At 38.8% G+C, this 18,085-nt stretch overlaps 1 protein-coding gene and 1 long non-coding RNA gene across 4 annotated transcripts in view; one reads left to right on the plus strand and one right to left on the minus strand.

The window, feature by feature from the left end:
* Nucleotides 1–18,085, minus strand: part of LOC309714923 — a 170,569-nt gene that overhangs the window by 58,301 nt on the left and 94,183 nt on the right. The gene's annotated exons all lie outside the window — the stretch shown is intronic.
* Nucleotides 1–18,085, plus strand: part of LOC309714919 (cadherin-7-like) — a 114,629-nt gene that overhangs the window by 34,310 nt on the left and 62,234 nt on the right. For all 3 annotated transcript variants that reach the window (XM_082547644.1, XM_082547646.1, XM_082547645.1), the window contains exon 3: nt 11,348–11,642. In XM_082547644.1, the coding sequence (XP_082403770.1) occupies nt 11,348–11,642 (295 nt within the window). The remainder of the gene's footprint in view (nt 1–11,347; nt 11,643–18,085) is intronic.

The raw sequence follows: 18,085 nt of genomic DNA on the forward strand, positions 1-18,085 counted from the left end.
ACCACAAAGACGTTTGCCATAATTCACAGCACCACATTTAGTGAAAAGTACAACTCTGAAGCATGGTAGCAGAGTAGTGATGATTTGGGCTTGTTTTGCAGACACACTGGGCACCTTGCAGTCACTGTCTCTACCATGAACTGCTCTAAATATACTCTAGAATCAATTGTGAGGCCATCAGCTTCACTGTGAGGCCATGCACAGTGGGATCATTTGGGGACAATGATCCCCCAAATAGCAACAAATCTGCAACAGAATGGCTGAAAAAGAAAAGAAACAAGGTGTTGCAACGGCTCAGTCAAAGTTAAAACCTCAACCTGACTTAAACACTGTAGCAGGACCTTAAGAGAGCCGTTAATAAAAATATCTGCAAAACTCAATGAACTGAACAAATGTTATAGAGGAGAGCAGGCCAGAATTTCTTCAGGTTTTGCTTTTGCTTTTATTAAATAAATAATGGCAGAGTATATTATATGTCTAAAGGTTGCGTTTACCTTTAGACATCTTAATTATTTATAATCTTCCTCATGTGTGAAACCTTACAACGCACATACTTTCTTTTTACTGTGACTATATATATGTGCATTTATTCAATATGCTCTTTTTTAAACTATTGTAGGCCACTGACAACTACAGTATACAGCCAGGAAGGTTCTTGATACTGTCTAATTTCAGTTCATATTCTGTCAGTTCTTGTCAGTTTCAATAAAATCCTCACACATGTCATAAATTAACTGGATTTCTGTTCTTTGAGGGACTCTAATATTTGGCAGCATCCAGATTCTATTTAACACAATTGGCAACAGCTTTTTTTTCTATGTAAACCTAAACTCTATAATCTGTGCATAAAGACATGTTAAATGCAGCTCTAATCTCTCTAATCACATCTAATAAATCTCTGTTCAACCACTGCGAGCTATTTTTGAAAAATTGACTGTGCACTGTATGGATACATGAAACTAATGAAACACCTTAGGATAATAAAAACGTATTGAAAGGTTAGATGCAGATTGTGTCACCACCATCTTTTAATAATGCTGCATTCATATTGATACTGGCCTCAACCTCAATGTTAAAATGGTTACCTTTATCACATCTGAAACAGTGTCCAGTTTATTGGCCTCTCTTTTTTCTTTTTTTTGCCTCAGATAACCTCAGACGAGATGAATAATAAAGTCCAGCATGCCACGGTGATTCCTTATATCGACACCACCTGATATGGAAATACACTTTTCTTCTCACCTTTTCTCCTTTTCATTTAATCCATCAATAGGCTGTCAGTTATAGGCTGTACTCACTTGCACATGAAAAAAAAGGGAAGGGAAAAAAAAATGCTGCAACGATAGCATCTAAGAAGCCTTTTTGTGACAAAAGAGCTTTGATTCCCTCCCCCATAATACTTTGAAAAGGATGCCTATTCCTGTCTTCCATTTATGTGCACCACTGTGATGAGGGCAGCTGAATGCCACACACACATACACATACGTAAAATAAAAAATAAAATAAAGTGAAAGCTTGCCCTGATTGCTGGCTTGATTACTTTCATTGATGTGGATGACAAATCGGCATGGTGGCAAGACTGGCAAAGCAGAAAAGGCAGCAGGGCACCAGACTGAAAGGCCCTGGAAGCACTCCTGCATGTCTTTAATTAACATGTGCGTGTTAAGGGATCGTCCAAAAATGGCCTCATTGTGCTCAAGTAAATTAAGAAAATCTCTATCCCTGCATCTCTTTCTGTGAAAGGAGTCTAGTTTTTCATTCCTGTGCCGCTGCGTGTAAATGTATCTGTCTGCTTATTTATGTTTCGCATTTTCTTTTGAAGGGACTAGAGATTTGTTACATTCACATTAGCACTGACACAGCTGCTTAGTACTTCTGTTCAACAATCAAAATTTAATTTGTACATTTTCTAATGCACAGCTTGCAGTGTTGATGTCTGTAGTAAACTGAGTGCACTCCAGTGAAGCTGCGTTTCACTATAGCGAGCGAGCCCACTTGGATTTTGCAAAGGCGCTTAATTTGGGATATCAAATTTACAAAGCAATAATTACATTGTCTAGTAACCTTTTAGCTGCATGGATAATCTCATGAGAGGTGAGGATATGCTAAGTTAAAGACACCTTCAAGCAAAAGGATTGTTCAAAACTAAATAGCAGATAAGCTGAGTTTTGACTTTTGATAATTCAAATAGGCACGAGTCTAAACCAAAACCAAAATAAATCTTTTGTCTTGTCATTCAGTGAATTAATGTTTTGTGTACATTAATAAAATTATCAAAAAAATATCCGTTCTTGCTATATCAATATGATGCCATTTACTACTTTTTGATAAAGCAGGTGCTCCATTGTTTCCTGTCAGAACTGATTGTTTCATTTCGTCAAATGCAATGCTTCTTGTGCACCGCAGGCAACGAGTGCATTGTGCCTCAGGGTTGTATTAGGCACAGACTAATGTATGATTAAACGTAACAAAACCCGCCACTCATGTTAGTTTTTGATTTACTGCTTATTTATTCACAGAAACACGAATGACTGATCTAATAGGAATCCAGATAAGAAGCTGGATTTGAAACAAACAGAAAAAACAATGTGTGTATACGTTTTCTTTTTGCATTAGCGATCTTGACTGTAGCTGTTAAGGTCTATTTTTCAGAAAATCCCAATTCAATTTCCCCACACCGAAACAGAGCCATTATCTCTTTTGTGTCATGACTCAGCCAGCAGGTGCAGATATGAGCCACCGCTGTCTGATGGAAACAGAACGTATAAATGGCAGTCAGAATTCTGAAAATCATTTTTCTGACTTTGACTGAAAGCCGATTCTCTTATGAGAACAATCGCCACATCTGAGAGAAAGCAGCGAATCCTGCCGTATCCCTGAAAACTGCTTCTCAGCTTTTTTATATTTATCCTCTAAAAGAGCTGTCTGCACTTGCTTTGTACCTGCTGTCAAGCCATCACATGCATCTGTTTGTACAGACTGAAGTCTATTAAACAGCATTCTTGTACCATTTTGAATCAGCTTATTTGAAAATAGAATGAATGAAAAAAAGAGAAATTCTCCTAATTTATAAAAACGTGTATTGGTTTTTTTCACGGAAAATAAACTGACACTTCAGTTACTTCAGCTTATATTTCAACTGCTGCCACTGCCAACATACACACTTCAGCTTTTCCCCTCAACTGACAGTGCAACTGCTTTTATCTCTTACACAGCTGGCAACTCAACCATCTTAAAAGTGTGTTCAGACAGAAAGTGAAGGAAATGTTTTTGCCTTTTGCCCTTCTTATAAATTGTATCTGATTGTGACGCCACTATGTATTTACTACAAACAACCAATAGACCACCTTTGTGCTAGCTGTGTTGTAACTAGCGAGACACGAGTGTACAAAAGAGAAAGAAATTCAAGCTTACTTCTCCCGTGAATCCAAAACTGATCCAACTACGAAAGCTGCATGGCATTCGGTCTGAGTACGCAGGTATATTTCAACAAATGCTCTCATTACCTCAGCATAAAATGACAGCTTTTCTAATATTCTTCCTGAAAAGAATTCAGACTTTATTTTAGAGTTGAGTCACTACAGAATAGGATTAGAGTCATGACTTTTAACATACTTTTTTCTCAGAATTTGAAAAAAAGAATTCTGAGATTTAAAAAAGTCAACATTTTGATTTTAATCTCAGCATTTGGAGGGTTTTTTTTTCCTCAGAATCATAAAAAGTGCGAATTTTGATAAAAAGTCAAGGATTTATCTTGAGTGGTGAGTCATACAGAACACATGTTACTGTCAGATTTTGTCTTAGGTTTTTAGTCATCGATTTTATTCTGCTGATTTATGAACAATTTTCTAATAATGAAAAGAGACAAATTTAAAAAAAGCTACATTTCTTTGCACAACTAACACTCACACAAATATGGTCTATGCACATGATAAGATGTGACATTTATTATATTCTTTCCAAGAGCCTGGCTTGGCAAAATCAAATAAAACACTCAAAAACTTGAAAACAGCACTAAAAGAATAAACCAAACTAATCAGAAATTATCTTAATAACGGAAATGTGTTAAACTTACACTAATGTGAAGACACCATTTATTATACTTAAGCACAATAAGGAAACAACTTCAGGGGCGCAGATCCCATGCATCTGTACGTCACTGTGTGATAGCTAACAGTCTCTCCATGGCGATCGCTAATTCCCCACCTCGCAATTTGAAATGAAAGAAGGGAGGCTGCACTACTGAGCCTCTCTCAAAGCACAGCACCATGGCTACTCACCAGAACATGGCCGAGTGAATAGATGAAAAGCCAAGCATGTCGAGAGCTGATGTCAGTGACAGCTACACTGAAGCCTCTGTCTACATTTTTAGCTTTTTTCCCTGCCAGAAAGGCCCTTTGTCCTGTCTGTGTACTTATTTTGAGTTTCACGTATGCTTTCATTAATGACTCTGAGCTCCTGTTAGTTTCACATATAGCATGTGTTTAGTGTCCAGACATAATGCTAATTTAATGGCAATTCCTGTTTGTAATTATGCTATTGTGTAGAATATGATTTGTAGTGGGTTAAGGCTTCCTGTGCACCATCAGTTTCTCAACAGGAAACAATGCCAGAGTGCACCGTTTTCAGTGTTTCATATTTTTCTTACTTTTGAGATACTGTACTACCTTGCTAGAAGACAACCTGTTGAGCCCTGATCTTCAAGCAGCTCTGTGAAATATCTTGAGGGCGATGCCTGATTAAGGGCTCTTGAGCAACAGCTGAGGCTGTTTAAGTGTACAGGATTGAGTATCAGAATCAGAATCAGAATACTTTATTGATCCCTGGGGGAAATTATTTTTTGTTACAGTGCTCCATTTTAAACCAACATTAAGACAAGACAGACAATACGCTAACTAAGAATAGTAATAATAATAATGATAATGGATTGGATTTATATAGCGCTTTTCTAGGCACCCAAAGCGCTTTACAGTATTGCTCACAGGCTGCCTGTAGGTATTGATGTTTATATCCATTTTAGGTTGTTCAGTCCACTGAATAGAAGAAACACCTTCTGAAAAAACATCCAAAGCCTGAAACATGCATCTTTTTATTTGTATTTTCTTTTATGAGACTTTATATTTGTATTCTTTTTGTATCGCACACAGATAAGCAAAACAGGGGAAGGGGGGGGGGGGACAAAAGGATTAAACATTATTCAAGCACTACATGCATTTTTTTTTTGTTTGACTCAATGGTGAAAATGAAAATTCAAATGCTAGAATAATTTGAAAATGTTGTGCAGTAGTTTTAGTAAAAGGACAAGCGTGAATCAGTGGGTTGTTATGGGTTCTTTCATGCTTTTTACCCTTCTCCCTTGCTACAAGGTAAACAAGCAAACACAAAGCTAACAGGCTGGTCCCTGGAGAACTGCCTGCATACAAAGTGATGATAAGTGTCAGCAATGATTTCAGAAGGGTTCGTGTTCAGATCCCACCCCTCCTTCACAATCCCTGGGAGCGCCTTTGAGCTACACTGCCGTGCAGCACCGTGCCGCATGCTGTGTTACACTCACCTCGGGGGAAGCGAAGAAAAGAATAACAGGAGTTTACATTTTAGCAAATATGGTGCTGAGGGAAAGGAACAAGAGTTGAAACTTCAAAAAGCACCTGAAAATTAGCAGCAAAATGGATTCGATTAATGATAGAGAAAAATTATTTGACTTGGCTGTACTTTTAAAAACTTTCACCAAAGTAATACATCTTTTATGTAGTCTGCAATTTTGGACTGAGTGTGTGGAGCCAAACGCTGGACTCTTCTGTCTTCTTCTTTTGCAAACAGAGCTGGAAATGTTGCAAACCAAACAGTGCACTGAAAAGACCACATACTGCGCTTGACCCCCGACCCTGCTTGCATACTTTGTGGCCTGTCTGCTTTGTCCTTCTTGTCCATGGCATTTACCGGAAACAAACTGCTACGGATGGCTTCCTCGAGATTAAATGTTGACTCTCCCCAAGACTGATAATTTACCTTAGGTTTGTTCCTGACAGCAGGAGATGGTGAATAAACACAGTAGGCTCCATAAGAGGGGTGACATATGCATGCTTAGGCCTGAGGACGCAGCCACTGCAATCATCATGGCCTCAGTGCTGAATCCATCAGCAGGCTGATGGATTCCATTAATAAAAGACCTTTGGTGTTATATCCTCTCTTAAGCTTATACTCCGTCAGCACCACCGAAATAATATTGACCTAATCATTCTCTACCCTTGAGTGCTGAAATACCATTGTTATTTATACCGTAATGAGATGTTGACATTTACAGATAAATTGAAAGACGAGTTTCATTATTGTCTACTCAACTACGCTTATCTCTCTCTCTCTCTCTCTCTCTCTCTCTCTCTCTATATATATATATATATATATATATATATATATATATATGTATATTAAAGTGCTGAAAAACATTTTTCTCTGTTGCTGCAAGGGAAAGTATAGTAACTGTACTTTTTCTGGTCTTGAGCTCTGGGTCAGATGCGGTAAGGATATTAAAAGTTTTGTAGCATCAAAGAAGTTCTGGCGAACCATCAGACGGCTCTAGAAGGTAGAGGCCAGGCCTTTGCCCTGACTTTTTTCATCATTGATAGTTAGCTGCTGATCTCAGCTGGGGATCATACAAGGGAAGAATTCCTCAACCTACATGTCACGTTATCTAAGAGGAAGATATGCCGGGAAACTATTTTTGAAGCTTACTCATTTCTCTGGTGGAGTTTATGAAACTAGTAAAGAAGCACCGCAGGGGAATTTTGCTAAGCATGGAGAAAATTTCCTCAGGGATGCAAAGTGCTCTAGCTGTTTTCTGGCTGTCATTGGGAATGTGCATTTTCAGTATCACTTTAAGGTCAGGCTCCTGGAGGAAACAGACCAGTCTGACAAGGATGCTGACAAGGAGATTTCACGTGATGTATCTCAGATTGAGGAGGAGCAGAAGTTGATCAGGTCATTTCTACCAAAAGTCACTGCAAGGAGTTTCTCTTTGGAGTTTGCACAGCCACTTTGTGAGAGATTTATATTGGTGTTCACTACATTTTTGGAGGTATTGCTGAATCTGCAACAAGCAGCTGTAAAGCTATTTAAATAAAGATTTCGTTCAATTTTATCTTTAAAACGAGGACAAAAGCTATGTCTTACGTCCAATTGGACAACAAGGTCTTAAAGGATACCAGTGTTCTGACATGAACAGCAAATCTGAAACCTGCTATAGGTCTCTAGGAATTGATTAACACTGAAATAGAAATAGACGATGTTGAATAGTCCTTTTCTTGCACATATAAACAGTATTTTAAATTTACTTTGATAGAGTTTTACCTGACATGAGATGTTTATGTCCAGGTTTCATTAACAGCAAATGGTGTACTTTTCAGTACCTGAAGATAAAACTGAAGCAAAAGAGACCTGCAAGTAAGCAACAGCTGAAGTTGGCTGCAGTAAAGACCTGGCAGGAGGAAACCAGCATTTAGTGATGTTGACAGCCTGCAAATGATTTCATCCAAATATCAAAAACAATCCTTGTATTTGAAATTATGTTAGTTCCTTCATATTATTTTGAGCCTCTAATGGAGGACAGCATAAAGAATGATGTGAAAATTGCTGTGGACTCTTAATAAAATACTTTTTTTTTCACCCCCTTAAATTAAACACTCAAGTCTGCACTTCAATCACATCTTGGTTGCTTGATTTAAAAGCACTCTGCCAGTGTACAGAAACAAAATTTCACTGTCCATATACTTTTAGACCTAACTGTAGAAGGAGAAGGTCAGCACAGTAAAACGTGATGATGTGGTATATTGCCAAGAAGTCAAGTGAACAGCTGTTCTATCTCATGTCACAATTTTGAGCATGACTTTTGATATTCTGTCATTTCAATACGGCTTTGGCTCTGGCTGTAAGAATCCAAAGTTTACTTCTTCCAAGAAAACCAACTCTACAGTATCAAGAAACACACTTTTCTGATATATCCTGTAGCTCTGAAAGTAAATCTGATGTTATAGAAATACCATCAAGGTTGTCTGATCATATGCTACAAATTAGGGTATGGAGTTTAAATGAAGTGAGCATTTCAAAGGGCAGAGACATTAATGAAAGATACAGGACAGCTACATTAAGAGCTCTTGTGTTTTCAAAGCTTGAGTCCTTCGATTTTATATAAGTGCAGTACTCGCTGACTAAAGCAGCAGTTTATCTTGCAATCATTGCCATTGTGTACCTAATACTTTTCAGAAGCTGTTTGTCTCCAGTCTTTTGCAGAGAAAGGAAGCTGGACCAAAAACACAGACAGACAAAACCCAGACGTAGCTGATATTATTGTTCTCAAGATTTAGGTTGAGACTTGAAGTGCGTTCATTACTGCCACAACTTTTTCGTATACACTTTTAAACACTGAATATCAAGAATCAGATGTTCTGTCATGTCAAAGATGATGAAGTAAAGGCAGAAATATCCACTGTCCTAAATACTTATAGCAAAAAAGGTCAGTCTGCCCGTTACTAAACTCCAACTAACTACTGCCTTCCCCTAAAACACACATCAGTGCTGTGTGGATGTGGAGTGGATGTCCATCACGCAGCTCTAACTTCAAACGGGATTTTTCAGGACTGGTTACTTGTCCTGATAATTTGAATTTCTTTCTCCAGAAGTGTTTAAGGAATATTTTGTTGGAGTTGTACTTTGAGAAAGGGTCTTTAAGTCATCTTTAAAGTCTCGACTTGCTCTTCGGAGATTAAAACGCTGTCATAAGCAGAATGTTGCCGCGGTAACTACAAAGGTACCTTGATAAAACATGTAGTTTGTCTATCTTCTCTGTAAAGGTGTACAGTATTCTGTCTATGCAACGTCACAACAAGTCCTATTAATACCCATTCTAGCTACTCCACCAATCAAACTTTCTTTTAGCCCACATGCTGTGAGGTGAACAACGGTTTGATTTAAAAGTATCGTCCTCAATGTTTGGTGCACGACTAGATTTAAAGACGGATGGTTTGTATGATCATTAAACAGGACGGATCTGACAGCACGACTCTTGGTACATGACCTCAGCTCTTGCTATTTATCCTCAGAAGACATAATCCTGTCAAATCCTTTTTGCTAGTGGATAAACTTAAAGCCACACTTTGTATGCTTTAAATGGCAACAAGAGGAACCTGCAAACGTGATCTAAGGTTGAACATCCAGATGTCTCGTCACCAATTCCAGTTAGAACAGTCACGTCTATAAAATCATCTGTCTTTGTTTTATGTCAAAAAGGAAAAAAGATATAAAGAAGTGCATAATGGAAACCCTGAGTCCTAATTTCACTCCATATAACTTTAACACGCTGTTGTTTTTGCACTGGAATTCTGGCATCTCTTCACCTGACATACAGAAAAAGGGATTCGATTGGAGCGTCACAATTCCCCGTGCAGTTTCGTGAACCACGTTTAGAGAGCTTTGTATATGTCTTTGGCAAAAAAAAATGAGATGATTAATGTTTCCAGTGGAGCCATTCATCTCAGCCCTAATGACAGATTTTTGGTCAGAAAATGTGTGAAAAACACGAATCCATTTGGTGCATCATTGTTGTTTTATTGATTCAACACACATTAAATGAACACATTTTGTAACCACTGTAGTACATTTTTGATGTCAGATGAGCTTGTTATTGCTGGGGTTTTAATGGAAAATTGCTAGTTTTGTTTGTAATGACCATTACATTAGTTAGGAAGCCACACTGTCATTACAGTAAAAGGCAGCGTTTCATTTCATTCCATTATTTGCAGCAGAATGCAAATCATGGTGGGATTTGGTACCATAATTCATGCATAAATGGTGCATGTTTTGATCTTTTGATCTGATTTGAATGTTTATCCAATAAACATGATGTGTTTGCTTGCGCTGTTTGTACATATTTGTAGCAACATGACAGTGAATATTTGTACGGATTAAATACTGAATGTTTTAAAGACATTTTATAGCTGCATTTGTTGTTTGCAAAGTCTAATAGAGGAGCATATTATGTGATTTCCGCTTTTTAATTTTCTTTGAACATAATTAAGAATCCCAGACATGTCTAAAAATGTACACGGTATATATTTATTTCCCTTCTCTACATATTATAAAGTGCGTCTCTGAATGAGCGCTCTGTGATGTCAAAAGGGACAAGAACCAGTCTTCACTTGTGGCTTAGAGACTCAGCCTTTTAAATACCAAACGACCAGCAGCAGCCTGCCTCTCTTACTCTAACTTTAGCGATGTCTCGGCCACAAGCAAAGCAAGCTATATGTTCTGTTGTTGGCTACAAGGACAAAAACAAGAGTTTCCATACACTTGCAGCATCCGAGGAACTGAAAACCCAGTAGATTTGTTTTAGGATTTAAAGGCAGCGTATCAAATCTACAGGAAAATCATTAGTATTTGTATGTTGTGTGGCTAAAGTTATCATTAGCTTTGACAGTAAGCCCAGATTTATGTGATAATAAAAGCAGTGACCAGAGGCAAACAGACGAATGTTTAGACTGATTTAAAACCATTAAAGAACTGGGAGTGATTTACTGTGCTTTCATGTCGCTGTTTGAACCTCAGTGCAACCTAAGCTCTGTTTGGTTCTCTCCTATTATCTGTGTTCACTGCACAGCTGTATTTAAATAAATAAATAAAAAACGAAATTAAAAAACTGCTATCTACATTTCCACTTTTTCTGTTCCTGGTGCCAAACAATGTAATGAGTATGAAATTGTGATTGACATGCTGCACATTAACTACATGTTAACCACCAATTAACTTTCAAGCCACTTTTCAAGCTGTCAGTCTGCACTGGAACAATGATGATTTTAAAGCCATGATGTAATCTGACAAAATCTCTTCGCACAAAGGGTTAAAGGCGGTGGCTGTGTTGTGATTCTGGCTATTTTTACTCTTTAAAGGATCAAACGAGGAGAACATTAGAAGCAATACTGTATCACTGTCTGTGTTAGCTGCCCTTTGATCAAATGTGTCTCCTGCTGCTATTAACTGCTATTTACTGGAGGTGGTTTGCATTTGAAACTATGGAAAGGGGAATGGGACATTTGTAAAAGGGCACAAGAACAAGGGAGTTTTAGAAAAGCTTAAAAGAAGAATGTTTCTTTTTTAGGGAAATAAAATACTCGCATTATCTTGCTAAAAATGGAGAATGAAGCATCATCCTCACTTGTTTAATAATTATTTAATGCAAGATTTTATGTATCCTTTAAACCAGAAGCGCTCACATCATTCTTCAGTCCAGCATCACCACTCAAACGTTTACAGTCTGGTGTGGCTGCATTTAAACTCCGGTTCTTTTTCCTTTCGACAGCTACACTCAGATGTGGACAAAGGAGATGGCAAGGTGAAGTACGTGCTCTCTGGTGAGGGTGCCACCTCCATCTTCACCATTGATGAGAACACGGGAGACATCCATGCCACAAAGCGGCTTGATCGAGAGGCTCAGGCTTACTACACCCTTCAAGCTCAAGCTGTAGACCGACTCACCAATTTGCCTGTGGAACCCAGATCTGAATTTGTGGTCAAAGTCCAGGACATCAATGACAATGAGCCCAAGTTTCCTGATGGACCATACCTGGCAGGAGTACCGGAGATGTCACCCTTAGGTAAGTTACTCTAGTTCTTTTACACATAATCGATTGAAGGTTAATAACCAAAGTGTTAAAAGTGATATAACATTGTAAGTAAGAATTGTAAAGTAAGTTAAAAGTGGTCACCTATTAATGCAGTACACAGTGCTTTTCTTTGTGAACAGTGTGATAGTCTCGGTTCTCCATGAAGACCCACAAGAGCTAATTATCTGTACACCTGTGTGGAGTCTATGAAAAATTCACATCATGTGGAAAAGAAAAACCTGTATATTGGATGAACTATTATTCGTCCCTGCACTGGCATAACCAAACAAGTCATTTCCCCCCCTCTCCGCGCACTCTTCAAGTCTCTCTCTCTTACTCTTGCTTTCTCTTTGACTTGTCCTTGCTCCAACATCTGCCTTTGATAATTTTCCACCTCACTGAATTCGTCTTCATCTCTCCCAGTGTTTAGGTCGTGAGGGGTGGGTGGAGGGGGGGATTTGGAACGTGTGCAATATTAATTTGAGTCCAGCATGTTCAGTTTGTAAGACTGACTACATACTAATCATACTGAATATAATTTAACCAGTATGAAGCCCTTCTTGTTCATGGGCTCCACATCAAATGAGATCCAGGTTAAATTACCTTGATTTGGGAATACCTTGGCCACAGCGCACTGGTCTGTTGGCTTCTTTCTCCTTTTCTGCTGTGATCCTGACGAATAAGGTCATGCATGCCTCGCTGTTCATTTTTTAAAGCTTCAAAAAGCAGGATGATGCACGAAGACTAAGAAACTAAAACCATTTCTCTTAGGCCACTCAGTAAAGCTTGCCTTTATTTTTATATATTCCATAGGTATCATGTAGCGCTAATACCAGCAGGTTTTAGCATAAACAAAATTTTAACTTGATGATTGCACAAGAGAAAAAGTCAACTCATCACAAACGGTTATATGTAGAACCTGACAGTCATGATATCATGTTAATTAATCAGTGAAAACATTTTGATTAAAACCAAAAATGAAAAGACTCATCAATCCATCAGCATAAATCTTCTGGGAACCAAGGATCTCTGTACTAATCTGTGTCGCACATTAAGACAATTTTTGCTGATTTGTGACGCATCAGAGAGTAACCACTGCTGATATCACCGATCCTTCTGGGATTTAGGAATGTCCTGATCAGGTTTTATTGAAATACAGCTAATAACTAGTGATGCTAGAAGCACAAGATTTTAAAAGCTAGAAAAAGGCTGCACATACTATCAAGCCCCCTCCCCACTCCCGATCCATTACCTTTTTCTTCTTGAGTGCTGACTTTTTTCCAGTCCTGTACATTTACAAGTCGAATAGTAATTGAGAATTGACTCCCTTGAATCCCATGGGAATACCCCAGAATTCCTGTAACCTCCACAGGATATCTGAAAAAAAGTGTGTTTCTACAGGACAGCTGACCAACTACAGTAGTCTGTAGATTAACAGACCAGCATTGGTATATCTAAAGCAAGCACAGGTAAAAACATTATACTGCACAATAATACCTCTCCTAAGGACTCAATTGATATTCTATTGATCACATTAGCATTTATTGCAACAGGTATTCCTTTTATCTGTTTAAAAAACACTCCTTGAGGGTGCTATCATATCAGCCCCTGTCTGTAAGCTGTGTGGTCAAGATTTCCTTCAAGGTTTCAGACAGGTCCTGCTCAGGTTCAAAATGCAAGTAAATGCAAATGAGTGGCAACAACATCCTGAGGCCATTCATCTTAGCAGGTGTGTTAGGAATGCAGTAAGAAAAAGTGACCTCCATATATCTAATGTCTAGAGCATGTCTGGTTTATACTGACCTAAAATTAAAAAAAAACAATAAAATAAATAACAATAAATAAAATTAATATTTGGGATATTTAGGATTTAGAATATTTTTAGAGCTTGTTTTATTTCAGATATTCACATATTCACATATGCCAAAGCAGACCTCTAGGCTTAGAAATGTTGATGAGTGACTCATGTTTGAAAGCTAACTCGGGCAAACTTAAGGTCTGAATCAGGCTTGAAGGCCATAGGCATTTTTTCCACAAATTGGACTCAGAGTTCATTGCAGCCAGTACCTCCCAGTACCTTCCTGCTGAACATTTCTCTGAAAAACATCTGATCCTGATGAATACATTTCTGCCCAGCCATTACTTTTGCAATTCACTGTGGCAACACGGCATGCTTAGCAGCACAGTCACCCTTAACTTCCTCCAGCTTCACCTAGGGGTTCCCAAGGCACTCCAAGGCATGCTGGGAGCTGTGGTCTAATCACAAGTGAGCTGTGAGTGCTGGGATGGAGACAGAAATGAACCTGGGCGTCAGATGACTGAAAAGGTGACCTGAGCTTTTCAGTTGATTAAAAATTACAAACACAAAGTTTGACATGATTTTATGCCTAAAGTGTAAAAAGTCATTTTATGTCAAATTAATTACACAATCTACACAACCTGCTTGAGAATGTGTTGGCCAAAGACTATCAACTTTTTTTCAGTCAGTAAATTAAATGCAAAATTTGTAATAAAACACCATAAACCCATTTTAGTGTCATTGCTACCAAAAGGGTAATATGGAGTGGCGGTTTGTGACCTTTTTTCCCAGAGAAAATTGAGGAAATTCTGTACATAATTAAAAAGAGTGAGCATCACACACTGGGTAGCATCACTGAAACGCTGTCAAGGCTGTAAGTAGGAGTGTTATTGTGCAAGCTGTAACTGCAGGCAGGTGGGCGAGAAAGCTCTGGGTTTGAATGCATTGTTTTTTAATATGTAGTGGACATGTTTCAGTTAAAACATGGGGTTAGATGGTTCATTAAATCTGCAATGAATTGTGCTTTTGGCCACTCAGGGGCACTTTTTACACTGATATGATTGGATACTTATACACTGCTATACTGCTTTATGTCTGTTATCAGCTTGTGCTAGCATTTGTGCACAGTCGTTTTTAGAGTGTTTTCTTTTCTTTTTTTCTCTTTTTGGAAGTTCACAGTGTACAAATTATGCAATGAAAACTCTGAGAATGAAGCACAGCAGTGAGCTTGTGGGCCAGATAAGCAAAATAATGAGCTGAAAGAAGCTAAACAGGAACATGGAGCTGTGGGGAGCTCTGGTGATAGCACTTTGTGGATTGATCACTTGGTTCGAGAACCCTTTCCCGTATGCTTTGCTGTATGTGATTGATATGTGGATGGAGATTTTTATAGTTTTTACCTCGAGCAGTACATAGACAGCTGAGCAAACTCATTGCTGGTTAGGATCACCTCAGTGCTTCAAACGTGCTTGTTGCCATGCAAATGTAAATTAGAAAAAAAAAAACAAAGGCTATTTCCAGAGTGTTCAAAGTCAAAATGGAAATTTCAGAAGGCATACAGTGGCACCGGGAGCCGTTCCAAGGGAGGCTCTGCTTTGCTTACAGCACAGGCACAGAGATCTCCGAAGGATTACACAGCTGACTGTCAATGGGGGGTACAGAGCACAGGCTTAAGGAACCAGAGGATTAGAGTACGAGGGCTTTGAGTCTCGTGCCCAACCGGTGATAACAGCAACTTACTAGAAGGATGTATTCACACCAGAATCGGTGAACTGCACGTTCCACCCGAGCACTTTATTTACTCTGCCAGTTCCTGTAAAGGTCTTCATCACGAGTTGCGAGAACAACAGGAGAATAATGCTTTGCCTCCCTTTTGTAAATATCTGCTCAAAGCAATTATCAATGCAGTAAAGAACGGGAAAGGGCGAAGCACCTCCTGTCTTCAATAATTCCTTTATAGATGTCTTTAAATCATTAATGGTCACAGCTTTGCACCCTTGATGAATGGGTTCAATTTAGAGGAAATCATGAATTTAATTAATTAAAGTAATTAGAAGCAGTGCTCGTCCATGCACAGTGTGACCCTGTGGCCTGAGGATCTCTCAGGGCTTTTGTCTTAATCATGGCTGGGATGTCAAATAAAAGACAAGAGAGCTTGAGGACAGTTGGAGGTGTGGCAATCGTGAGGCCTGGCTCTCTCCCGCTGCACAGCGAAAGGCCAAAGGAGCCGTTTGAGGGCTCATTACAAGCATAGAGAATGTAATGTCACCCCAAGGCCACAGCTCTTGAATTTACTACTCATCAGTCCTATATCCAGCTGTCACAGTTCCTGCCGAATTCACGAGAGCAGAGATCATGGATGGAATAGTCATTTTAATTCTTGAAATGAAAAAGGTGCTGCGGTTTAGGGAAAGTTGATTTTTTTCTTTCTTCTTTTTGTCACTGCAAGTGGAAGTGCTTAATTGCATGGTAAAAATATTCACTGAGGTACACACGCTTAATCTTTGTTAACTACAATGCAGCATATCTGTCATAACTGTTTTTACAAAGCTCTTAATGTTCACTTTTACTTGACAGTGACAATGTGTAAATTTGACACTATGATAATTATTTAACCAAGAAGTGTATCACATTATTTTTTTTGTTCTCTCCAGCAACACATATTAGGCAGGCAAAATATTAGAAACACCTCTGAATATAACACAGTCTCGTAAAATATAATAAAACAGTGATGAAAACTGGACACAATGAAAATATGGTGGATATTATGGTAGTACAGCTGTAGAGGGAATGTAGGGAATGTATTTGCTTCCTAACAATGTTAAAACATGCATAGAAATCAGCAGGCACTCGGTAACTTTCTTTTAAAGTCTTGTAACTCATTTTTGCTTTTGTAGTTAGGAATAAATGTGAACCCAACTCTAATCAATAGTCCCTGCTCATCTGAAACAGTGGGGAGCAGGTGTGAATGTGCATGAATACAATCAACTTAATCAACTGCGGCAGCTTTGAGTACTCATGGAGGCATTGCAGAACGACTGGGCTTTAATGAAACATTTTAATATTGATTCTTCTAATATCCTGTCATGGTCCTGGGTCGTTGACCCAGCGTTTTGTGTTTTGTGATTATTTCCCTCTGTTCTAGTTATTCTGTGTCCTCCCCCCTTGTGTCCGGTTCGGGTTCTAGATTTCCTGTTTTGTTCTGAAAGTCTGTGTCTGTTGTCATTGTGTTCAGCTTGTGTCCTCCAGTCATCATGTGTATTCAGATCAGCTGTTCTTCCCTCCTGTGTGCGATTACCCGATTACCTTGTGTGTGTGTGTATATATAGTGGGTGTCGGTCTGTGTTCGTTGTCGGCTCGTCTGTGTTTCTTGGTATCCTGGTCCTTGGTCTGCGTCTCTCTGCTCCGCTCTCCGTTTTGTAAGATTTCAGGTTTGCTCTTTAGTTTCTCCCAGTTTAGGTTTCCGTTTGTAATTACTCGTGCTTCATTGCCTGTTTTTGCCACTACCACCCTGTAAATAAAACGTCATTCGTATCATCAGTTTGCTGCATTTTGGGTCCTCCTTTTCCTCCACACCACACGACTCACTCTGCCAGCCGTGACATATCCTGTATGTACTTCCACATCGCACAATTGTTTCTGATGGGTTTTTTTCACCTTTTCGCTTTAAATAAAAGTATATTTATATTCCTAAGACGGTCCTTCATTTGTACTAATGCAAAAGTTCCAACACACGTTTTGGGTCACTGTCAAACCTTTGCATTGTGTGCTTGCAGTCGGAAAGTGGATATTGCACTTGACAGTTGCTTGCAACCTGTACACGCAAGTGTCTGAAGAATATTGGTCTCTGCTCCAGATTAAGCACGCCGCATTTATTTTCATTACTGGCAGATGACAGTTGCTCGCCGAGAATACGGAATTGATTAGGAAACTTGTTTTGTACACAGCTGCAGGGGATAAATAACAAGGGTGAAGATCTGATCCATCACGTCGATGAAGATGGACAAATATTGAAAGGACACTGACAGGGGAAATTGAGTAGCAGACGACAGCCTGGTGGAGCTGAAAGAATCTGTTAAAATTTTCGGGGTGTTCATCAGTTTTTTTTTCTCTTTCTCTCTGACATCCAGCTCACCCAGATGATATTACCTTTCATGCTGACAATATTGTTAGAACAGGATGTTTGGTGGACTCGCAGGGCAAACAAGCTGTGGAAAACATCTGAAAAAAAGAGGAAACTTTAAAAGTGCTCCATGCGAGTCCATATTGAAAGTTAATTTACGGCGGCGTCCACCACACCCTCTGTGAAGTGTTTTTAACTATCATCCTGTAATAAAGATTCAGACATTGCCTGAGTTCTCTTTCATACAGTCATCCTTTGACCTTGGTGTTTTAAACTACCTGTAATATAACCTGTCATGACTAAGAGGTGATGATATAATCTAGGTGTCCTTCTACAACCAGCCTGGTGATAACTTCTCCAGCTTCACCAAGCTTTTTTTTTTTTTTTTTACTGTTATATTGTTCACATCCAGGGCCAGAGCCTGTTAATTCAGCTTTATGGCCAGAATGGGGGACTCTAATCTTCAATTTCCGTGATCACTTCATTCTGTAAAAGCCTGTAAAATACATCTCA

Source organism: Aulonocara stuartgranti, assembly GCF_965226115.1.
Source record: "Aulonocara stuartgranti genome assembly, chromosome: 9".
Classification (NCBI taxonomy): domain Eukaryota; kingdom Metazoa; phylum Chordata; class Actinopteri; order Cichliformes; family Cichlidae; genus Aulonocara; species Aulonocara stuartgranti.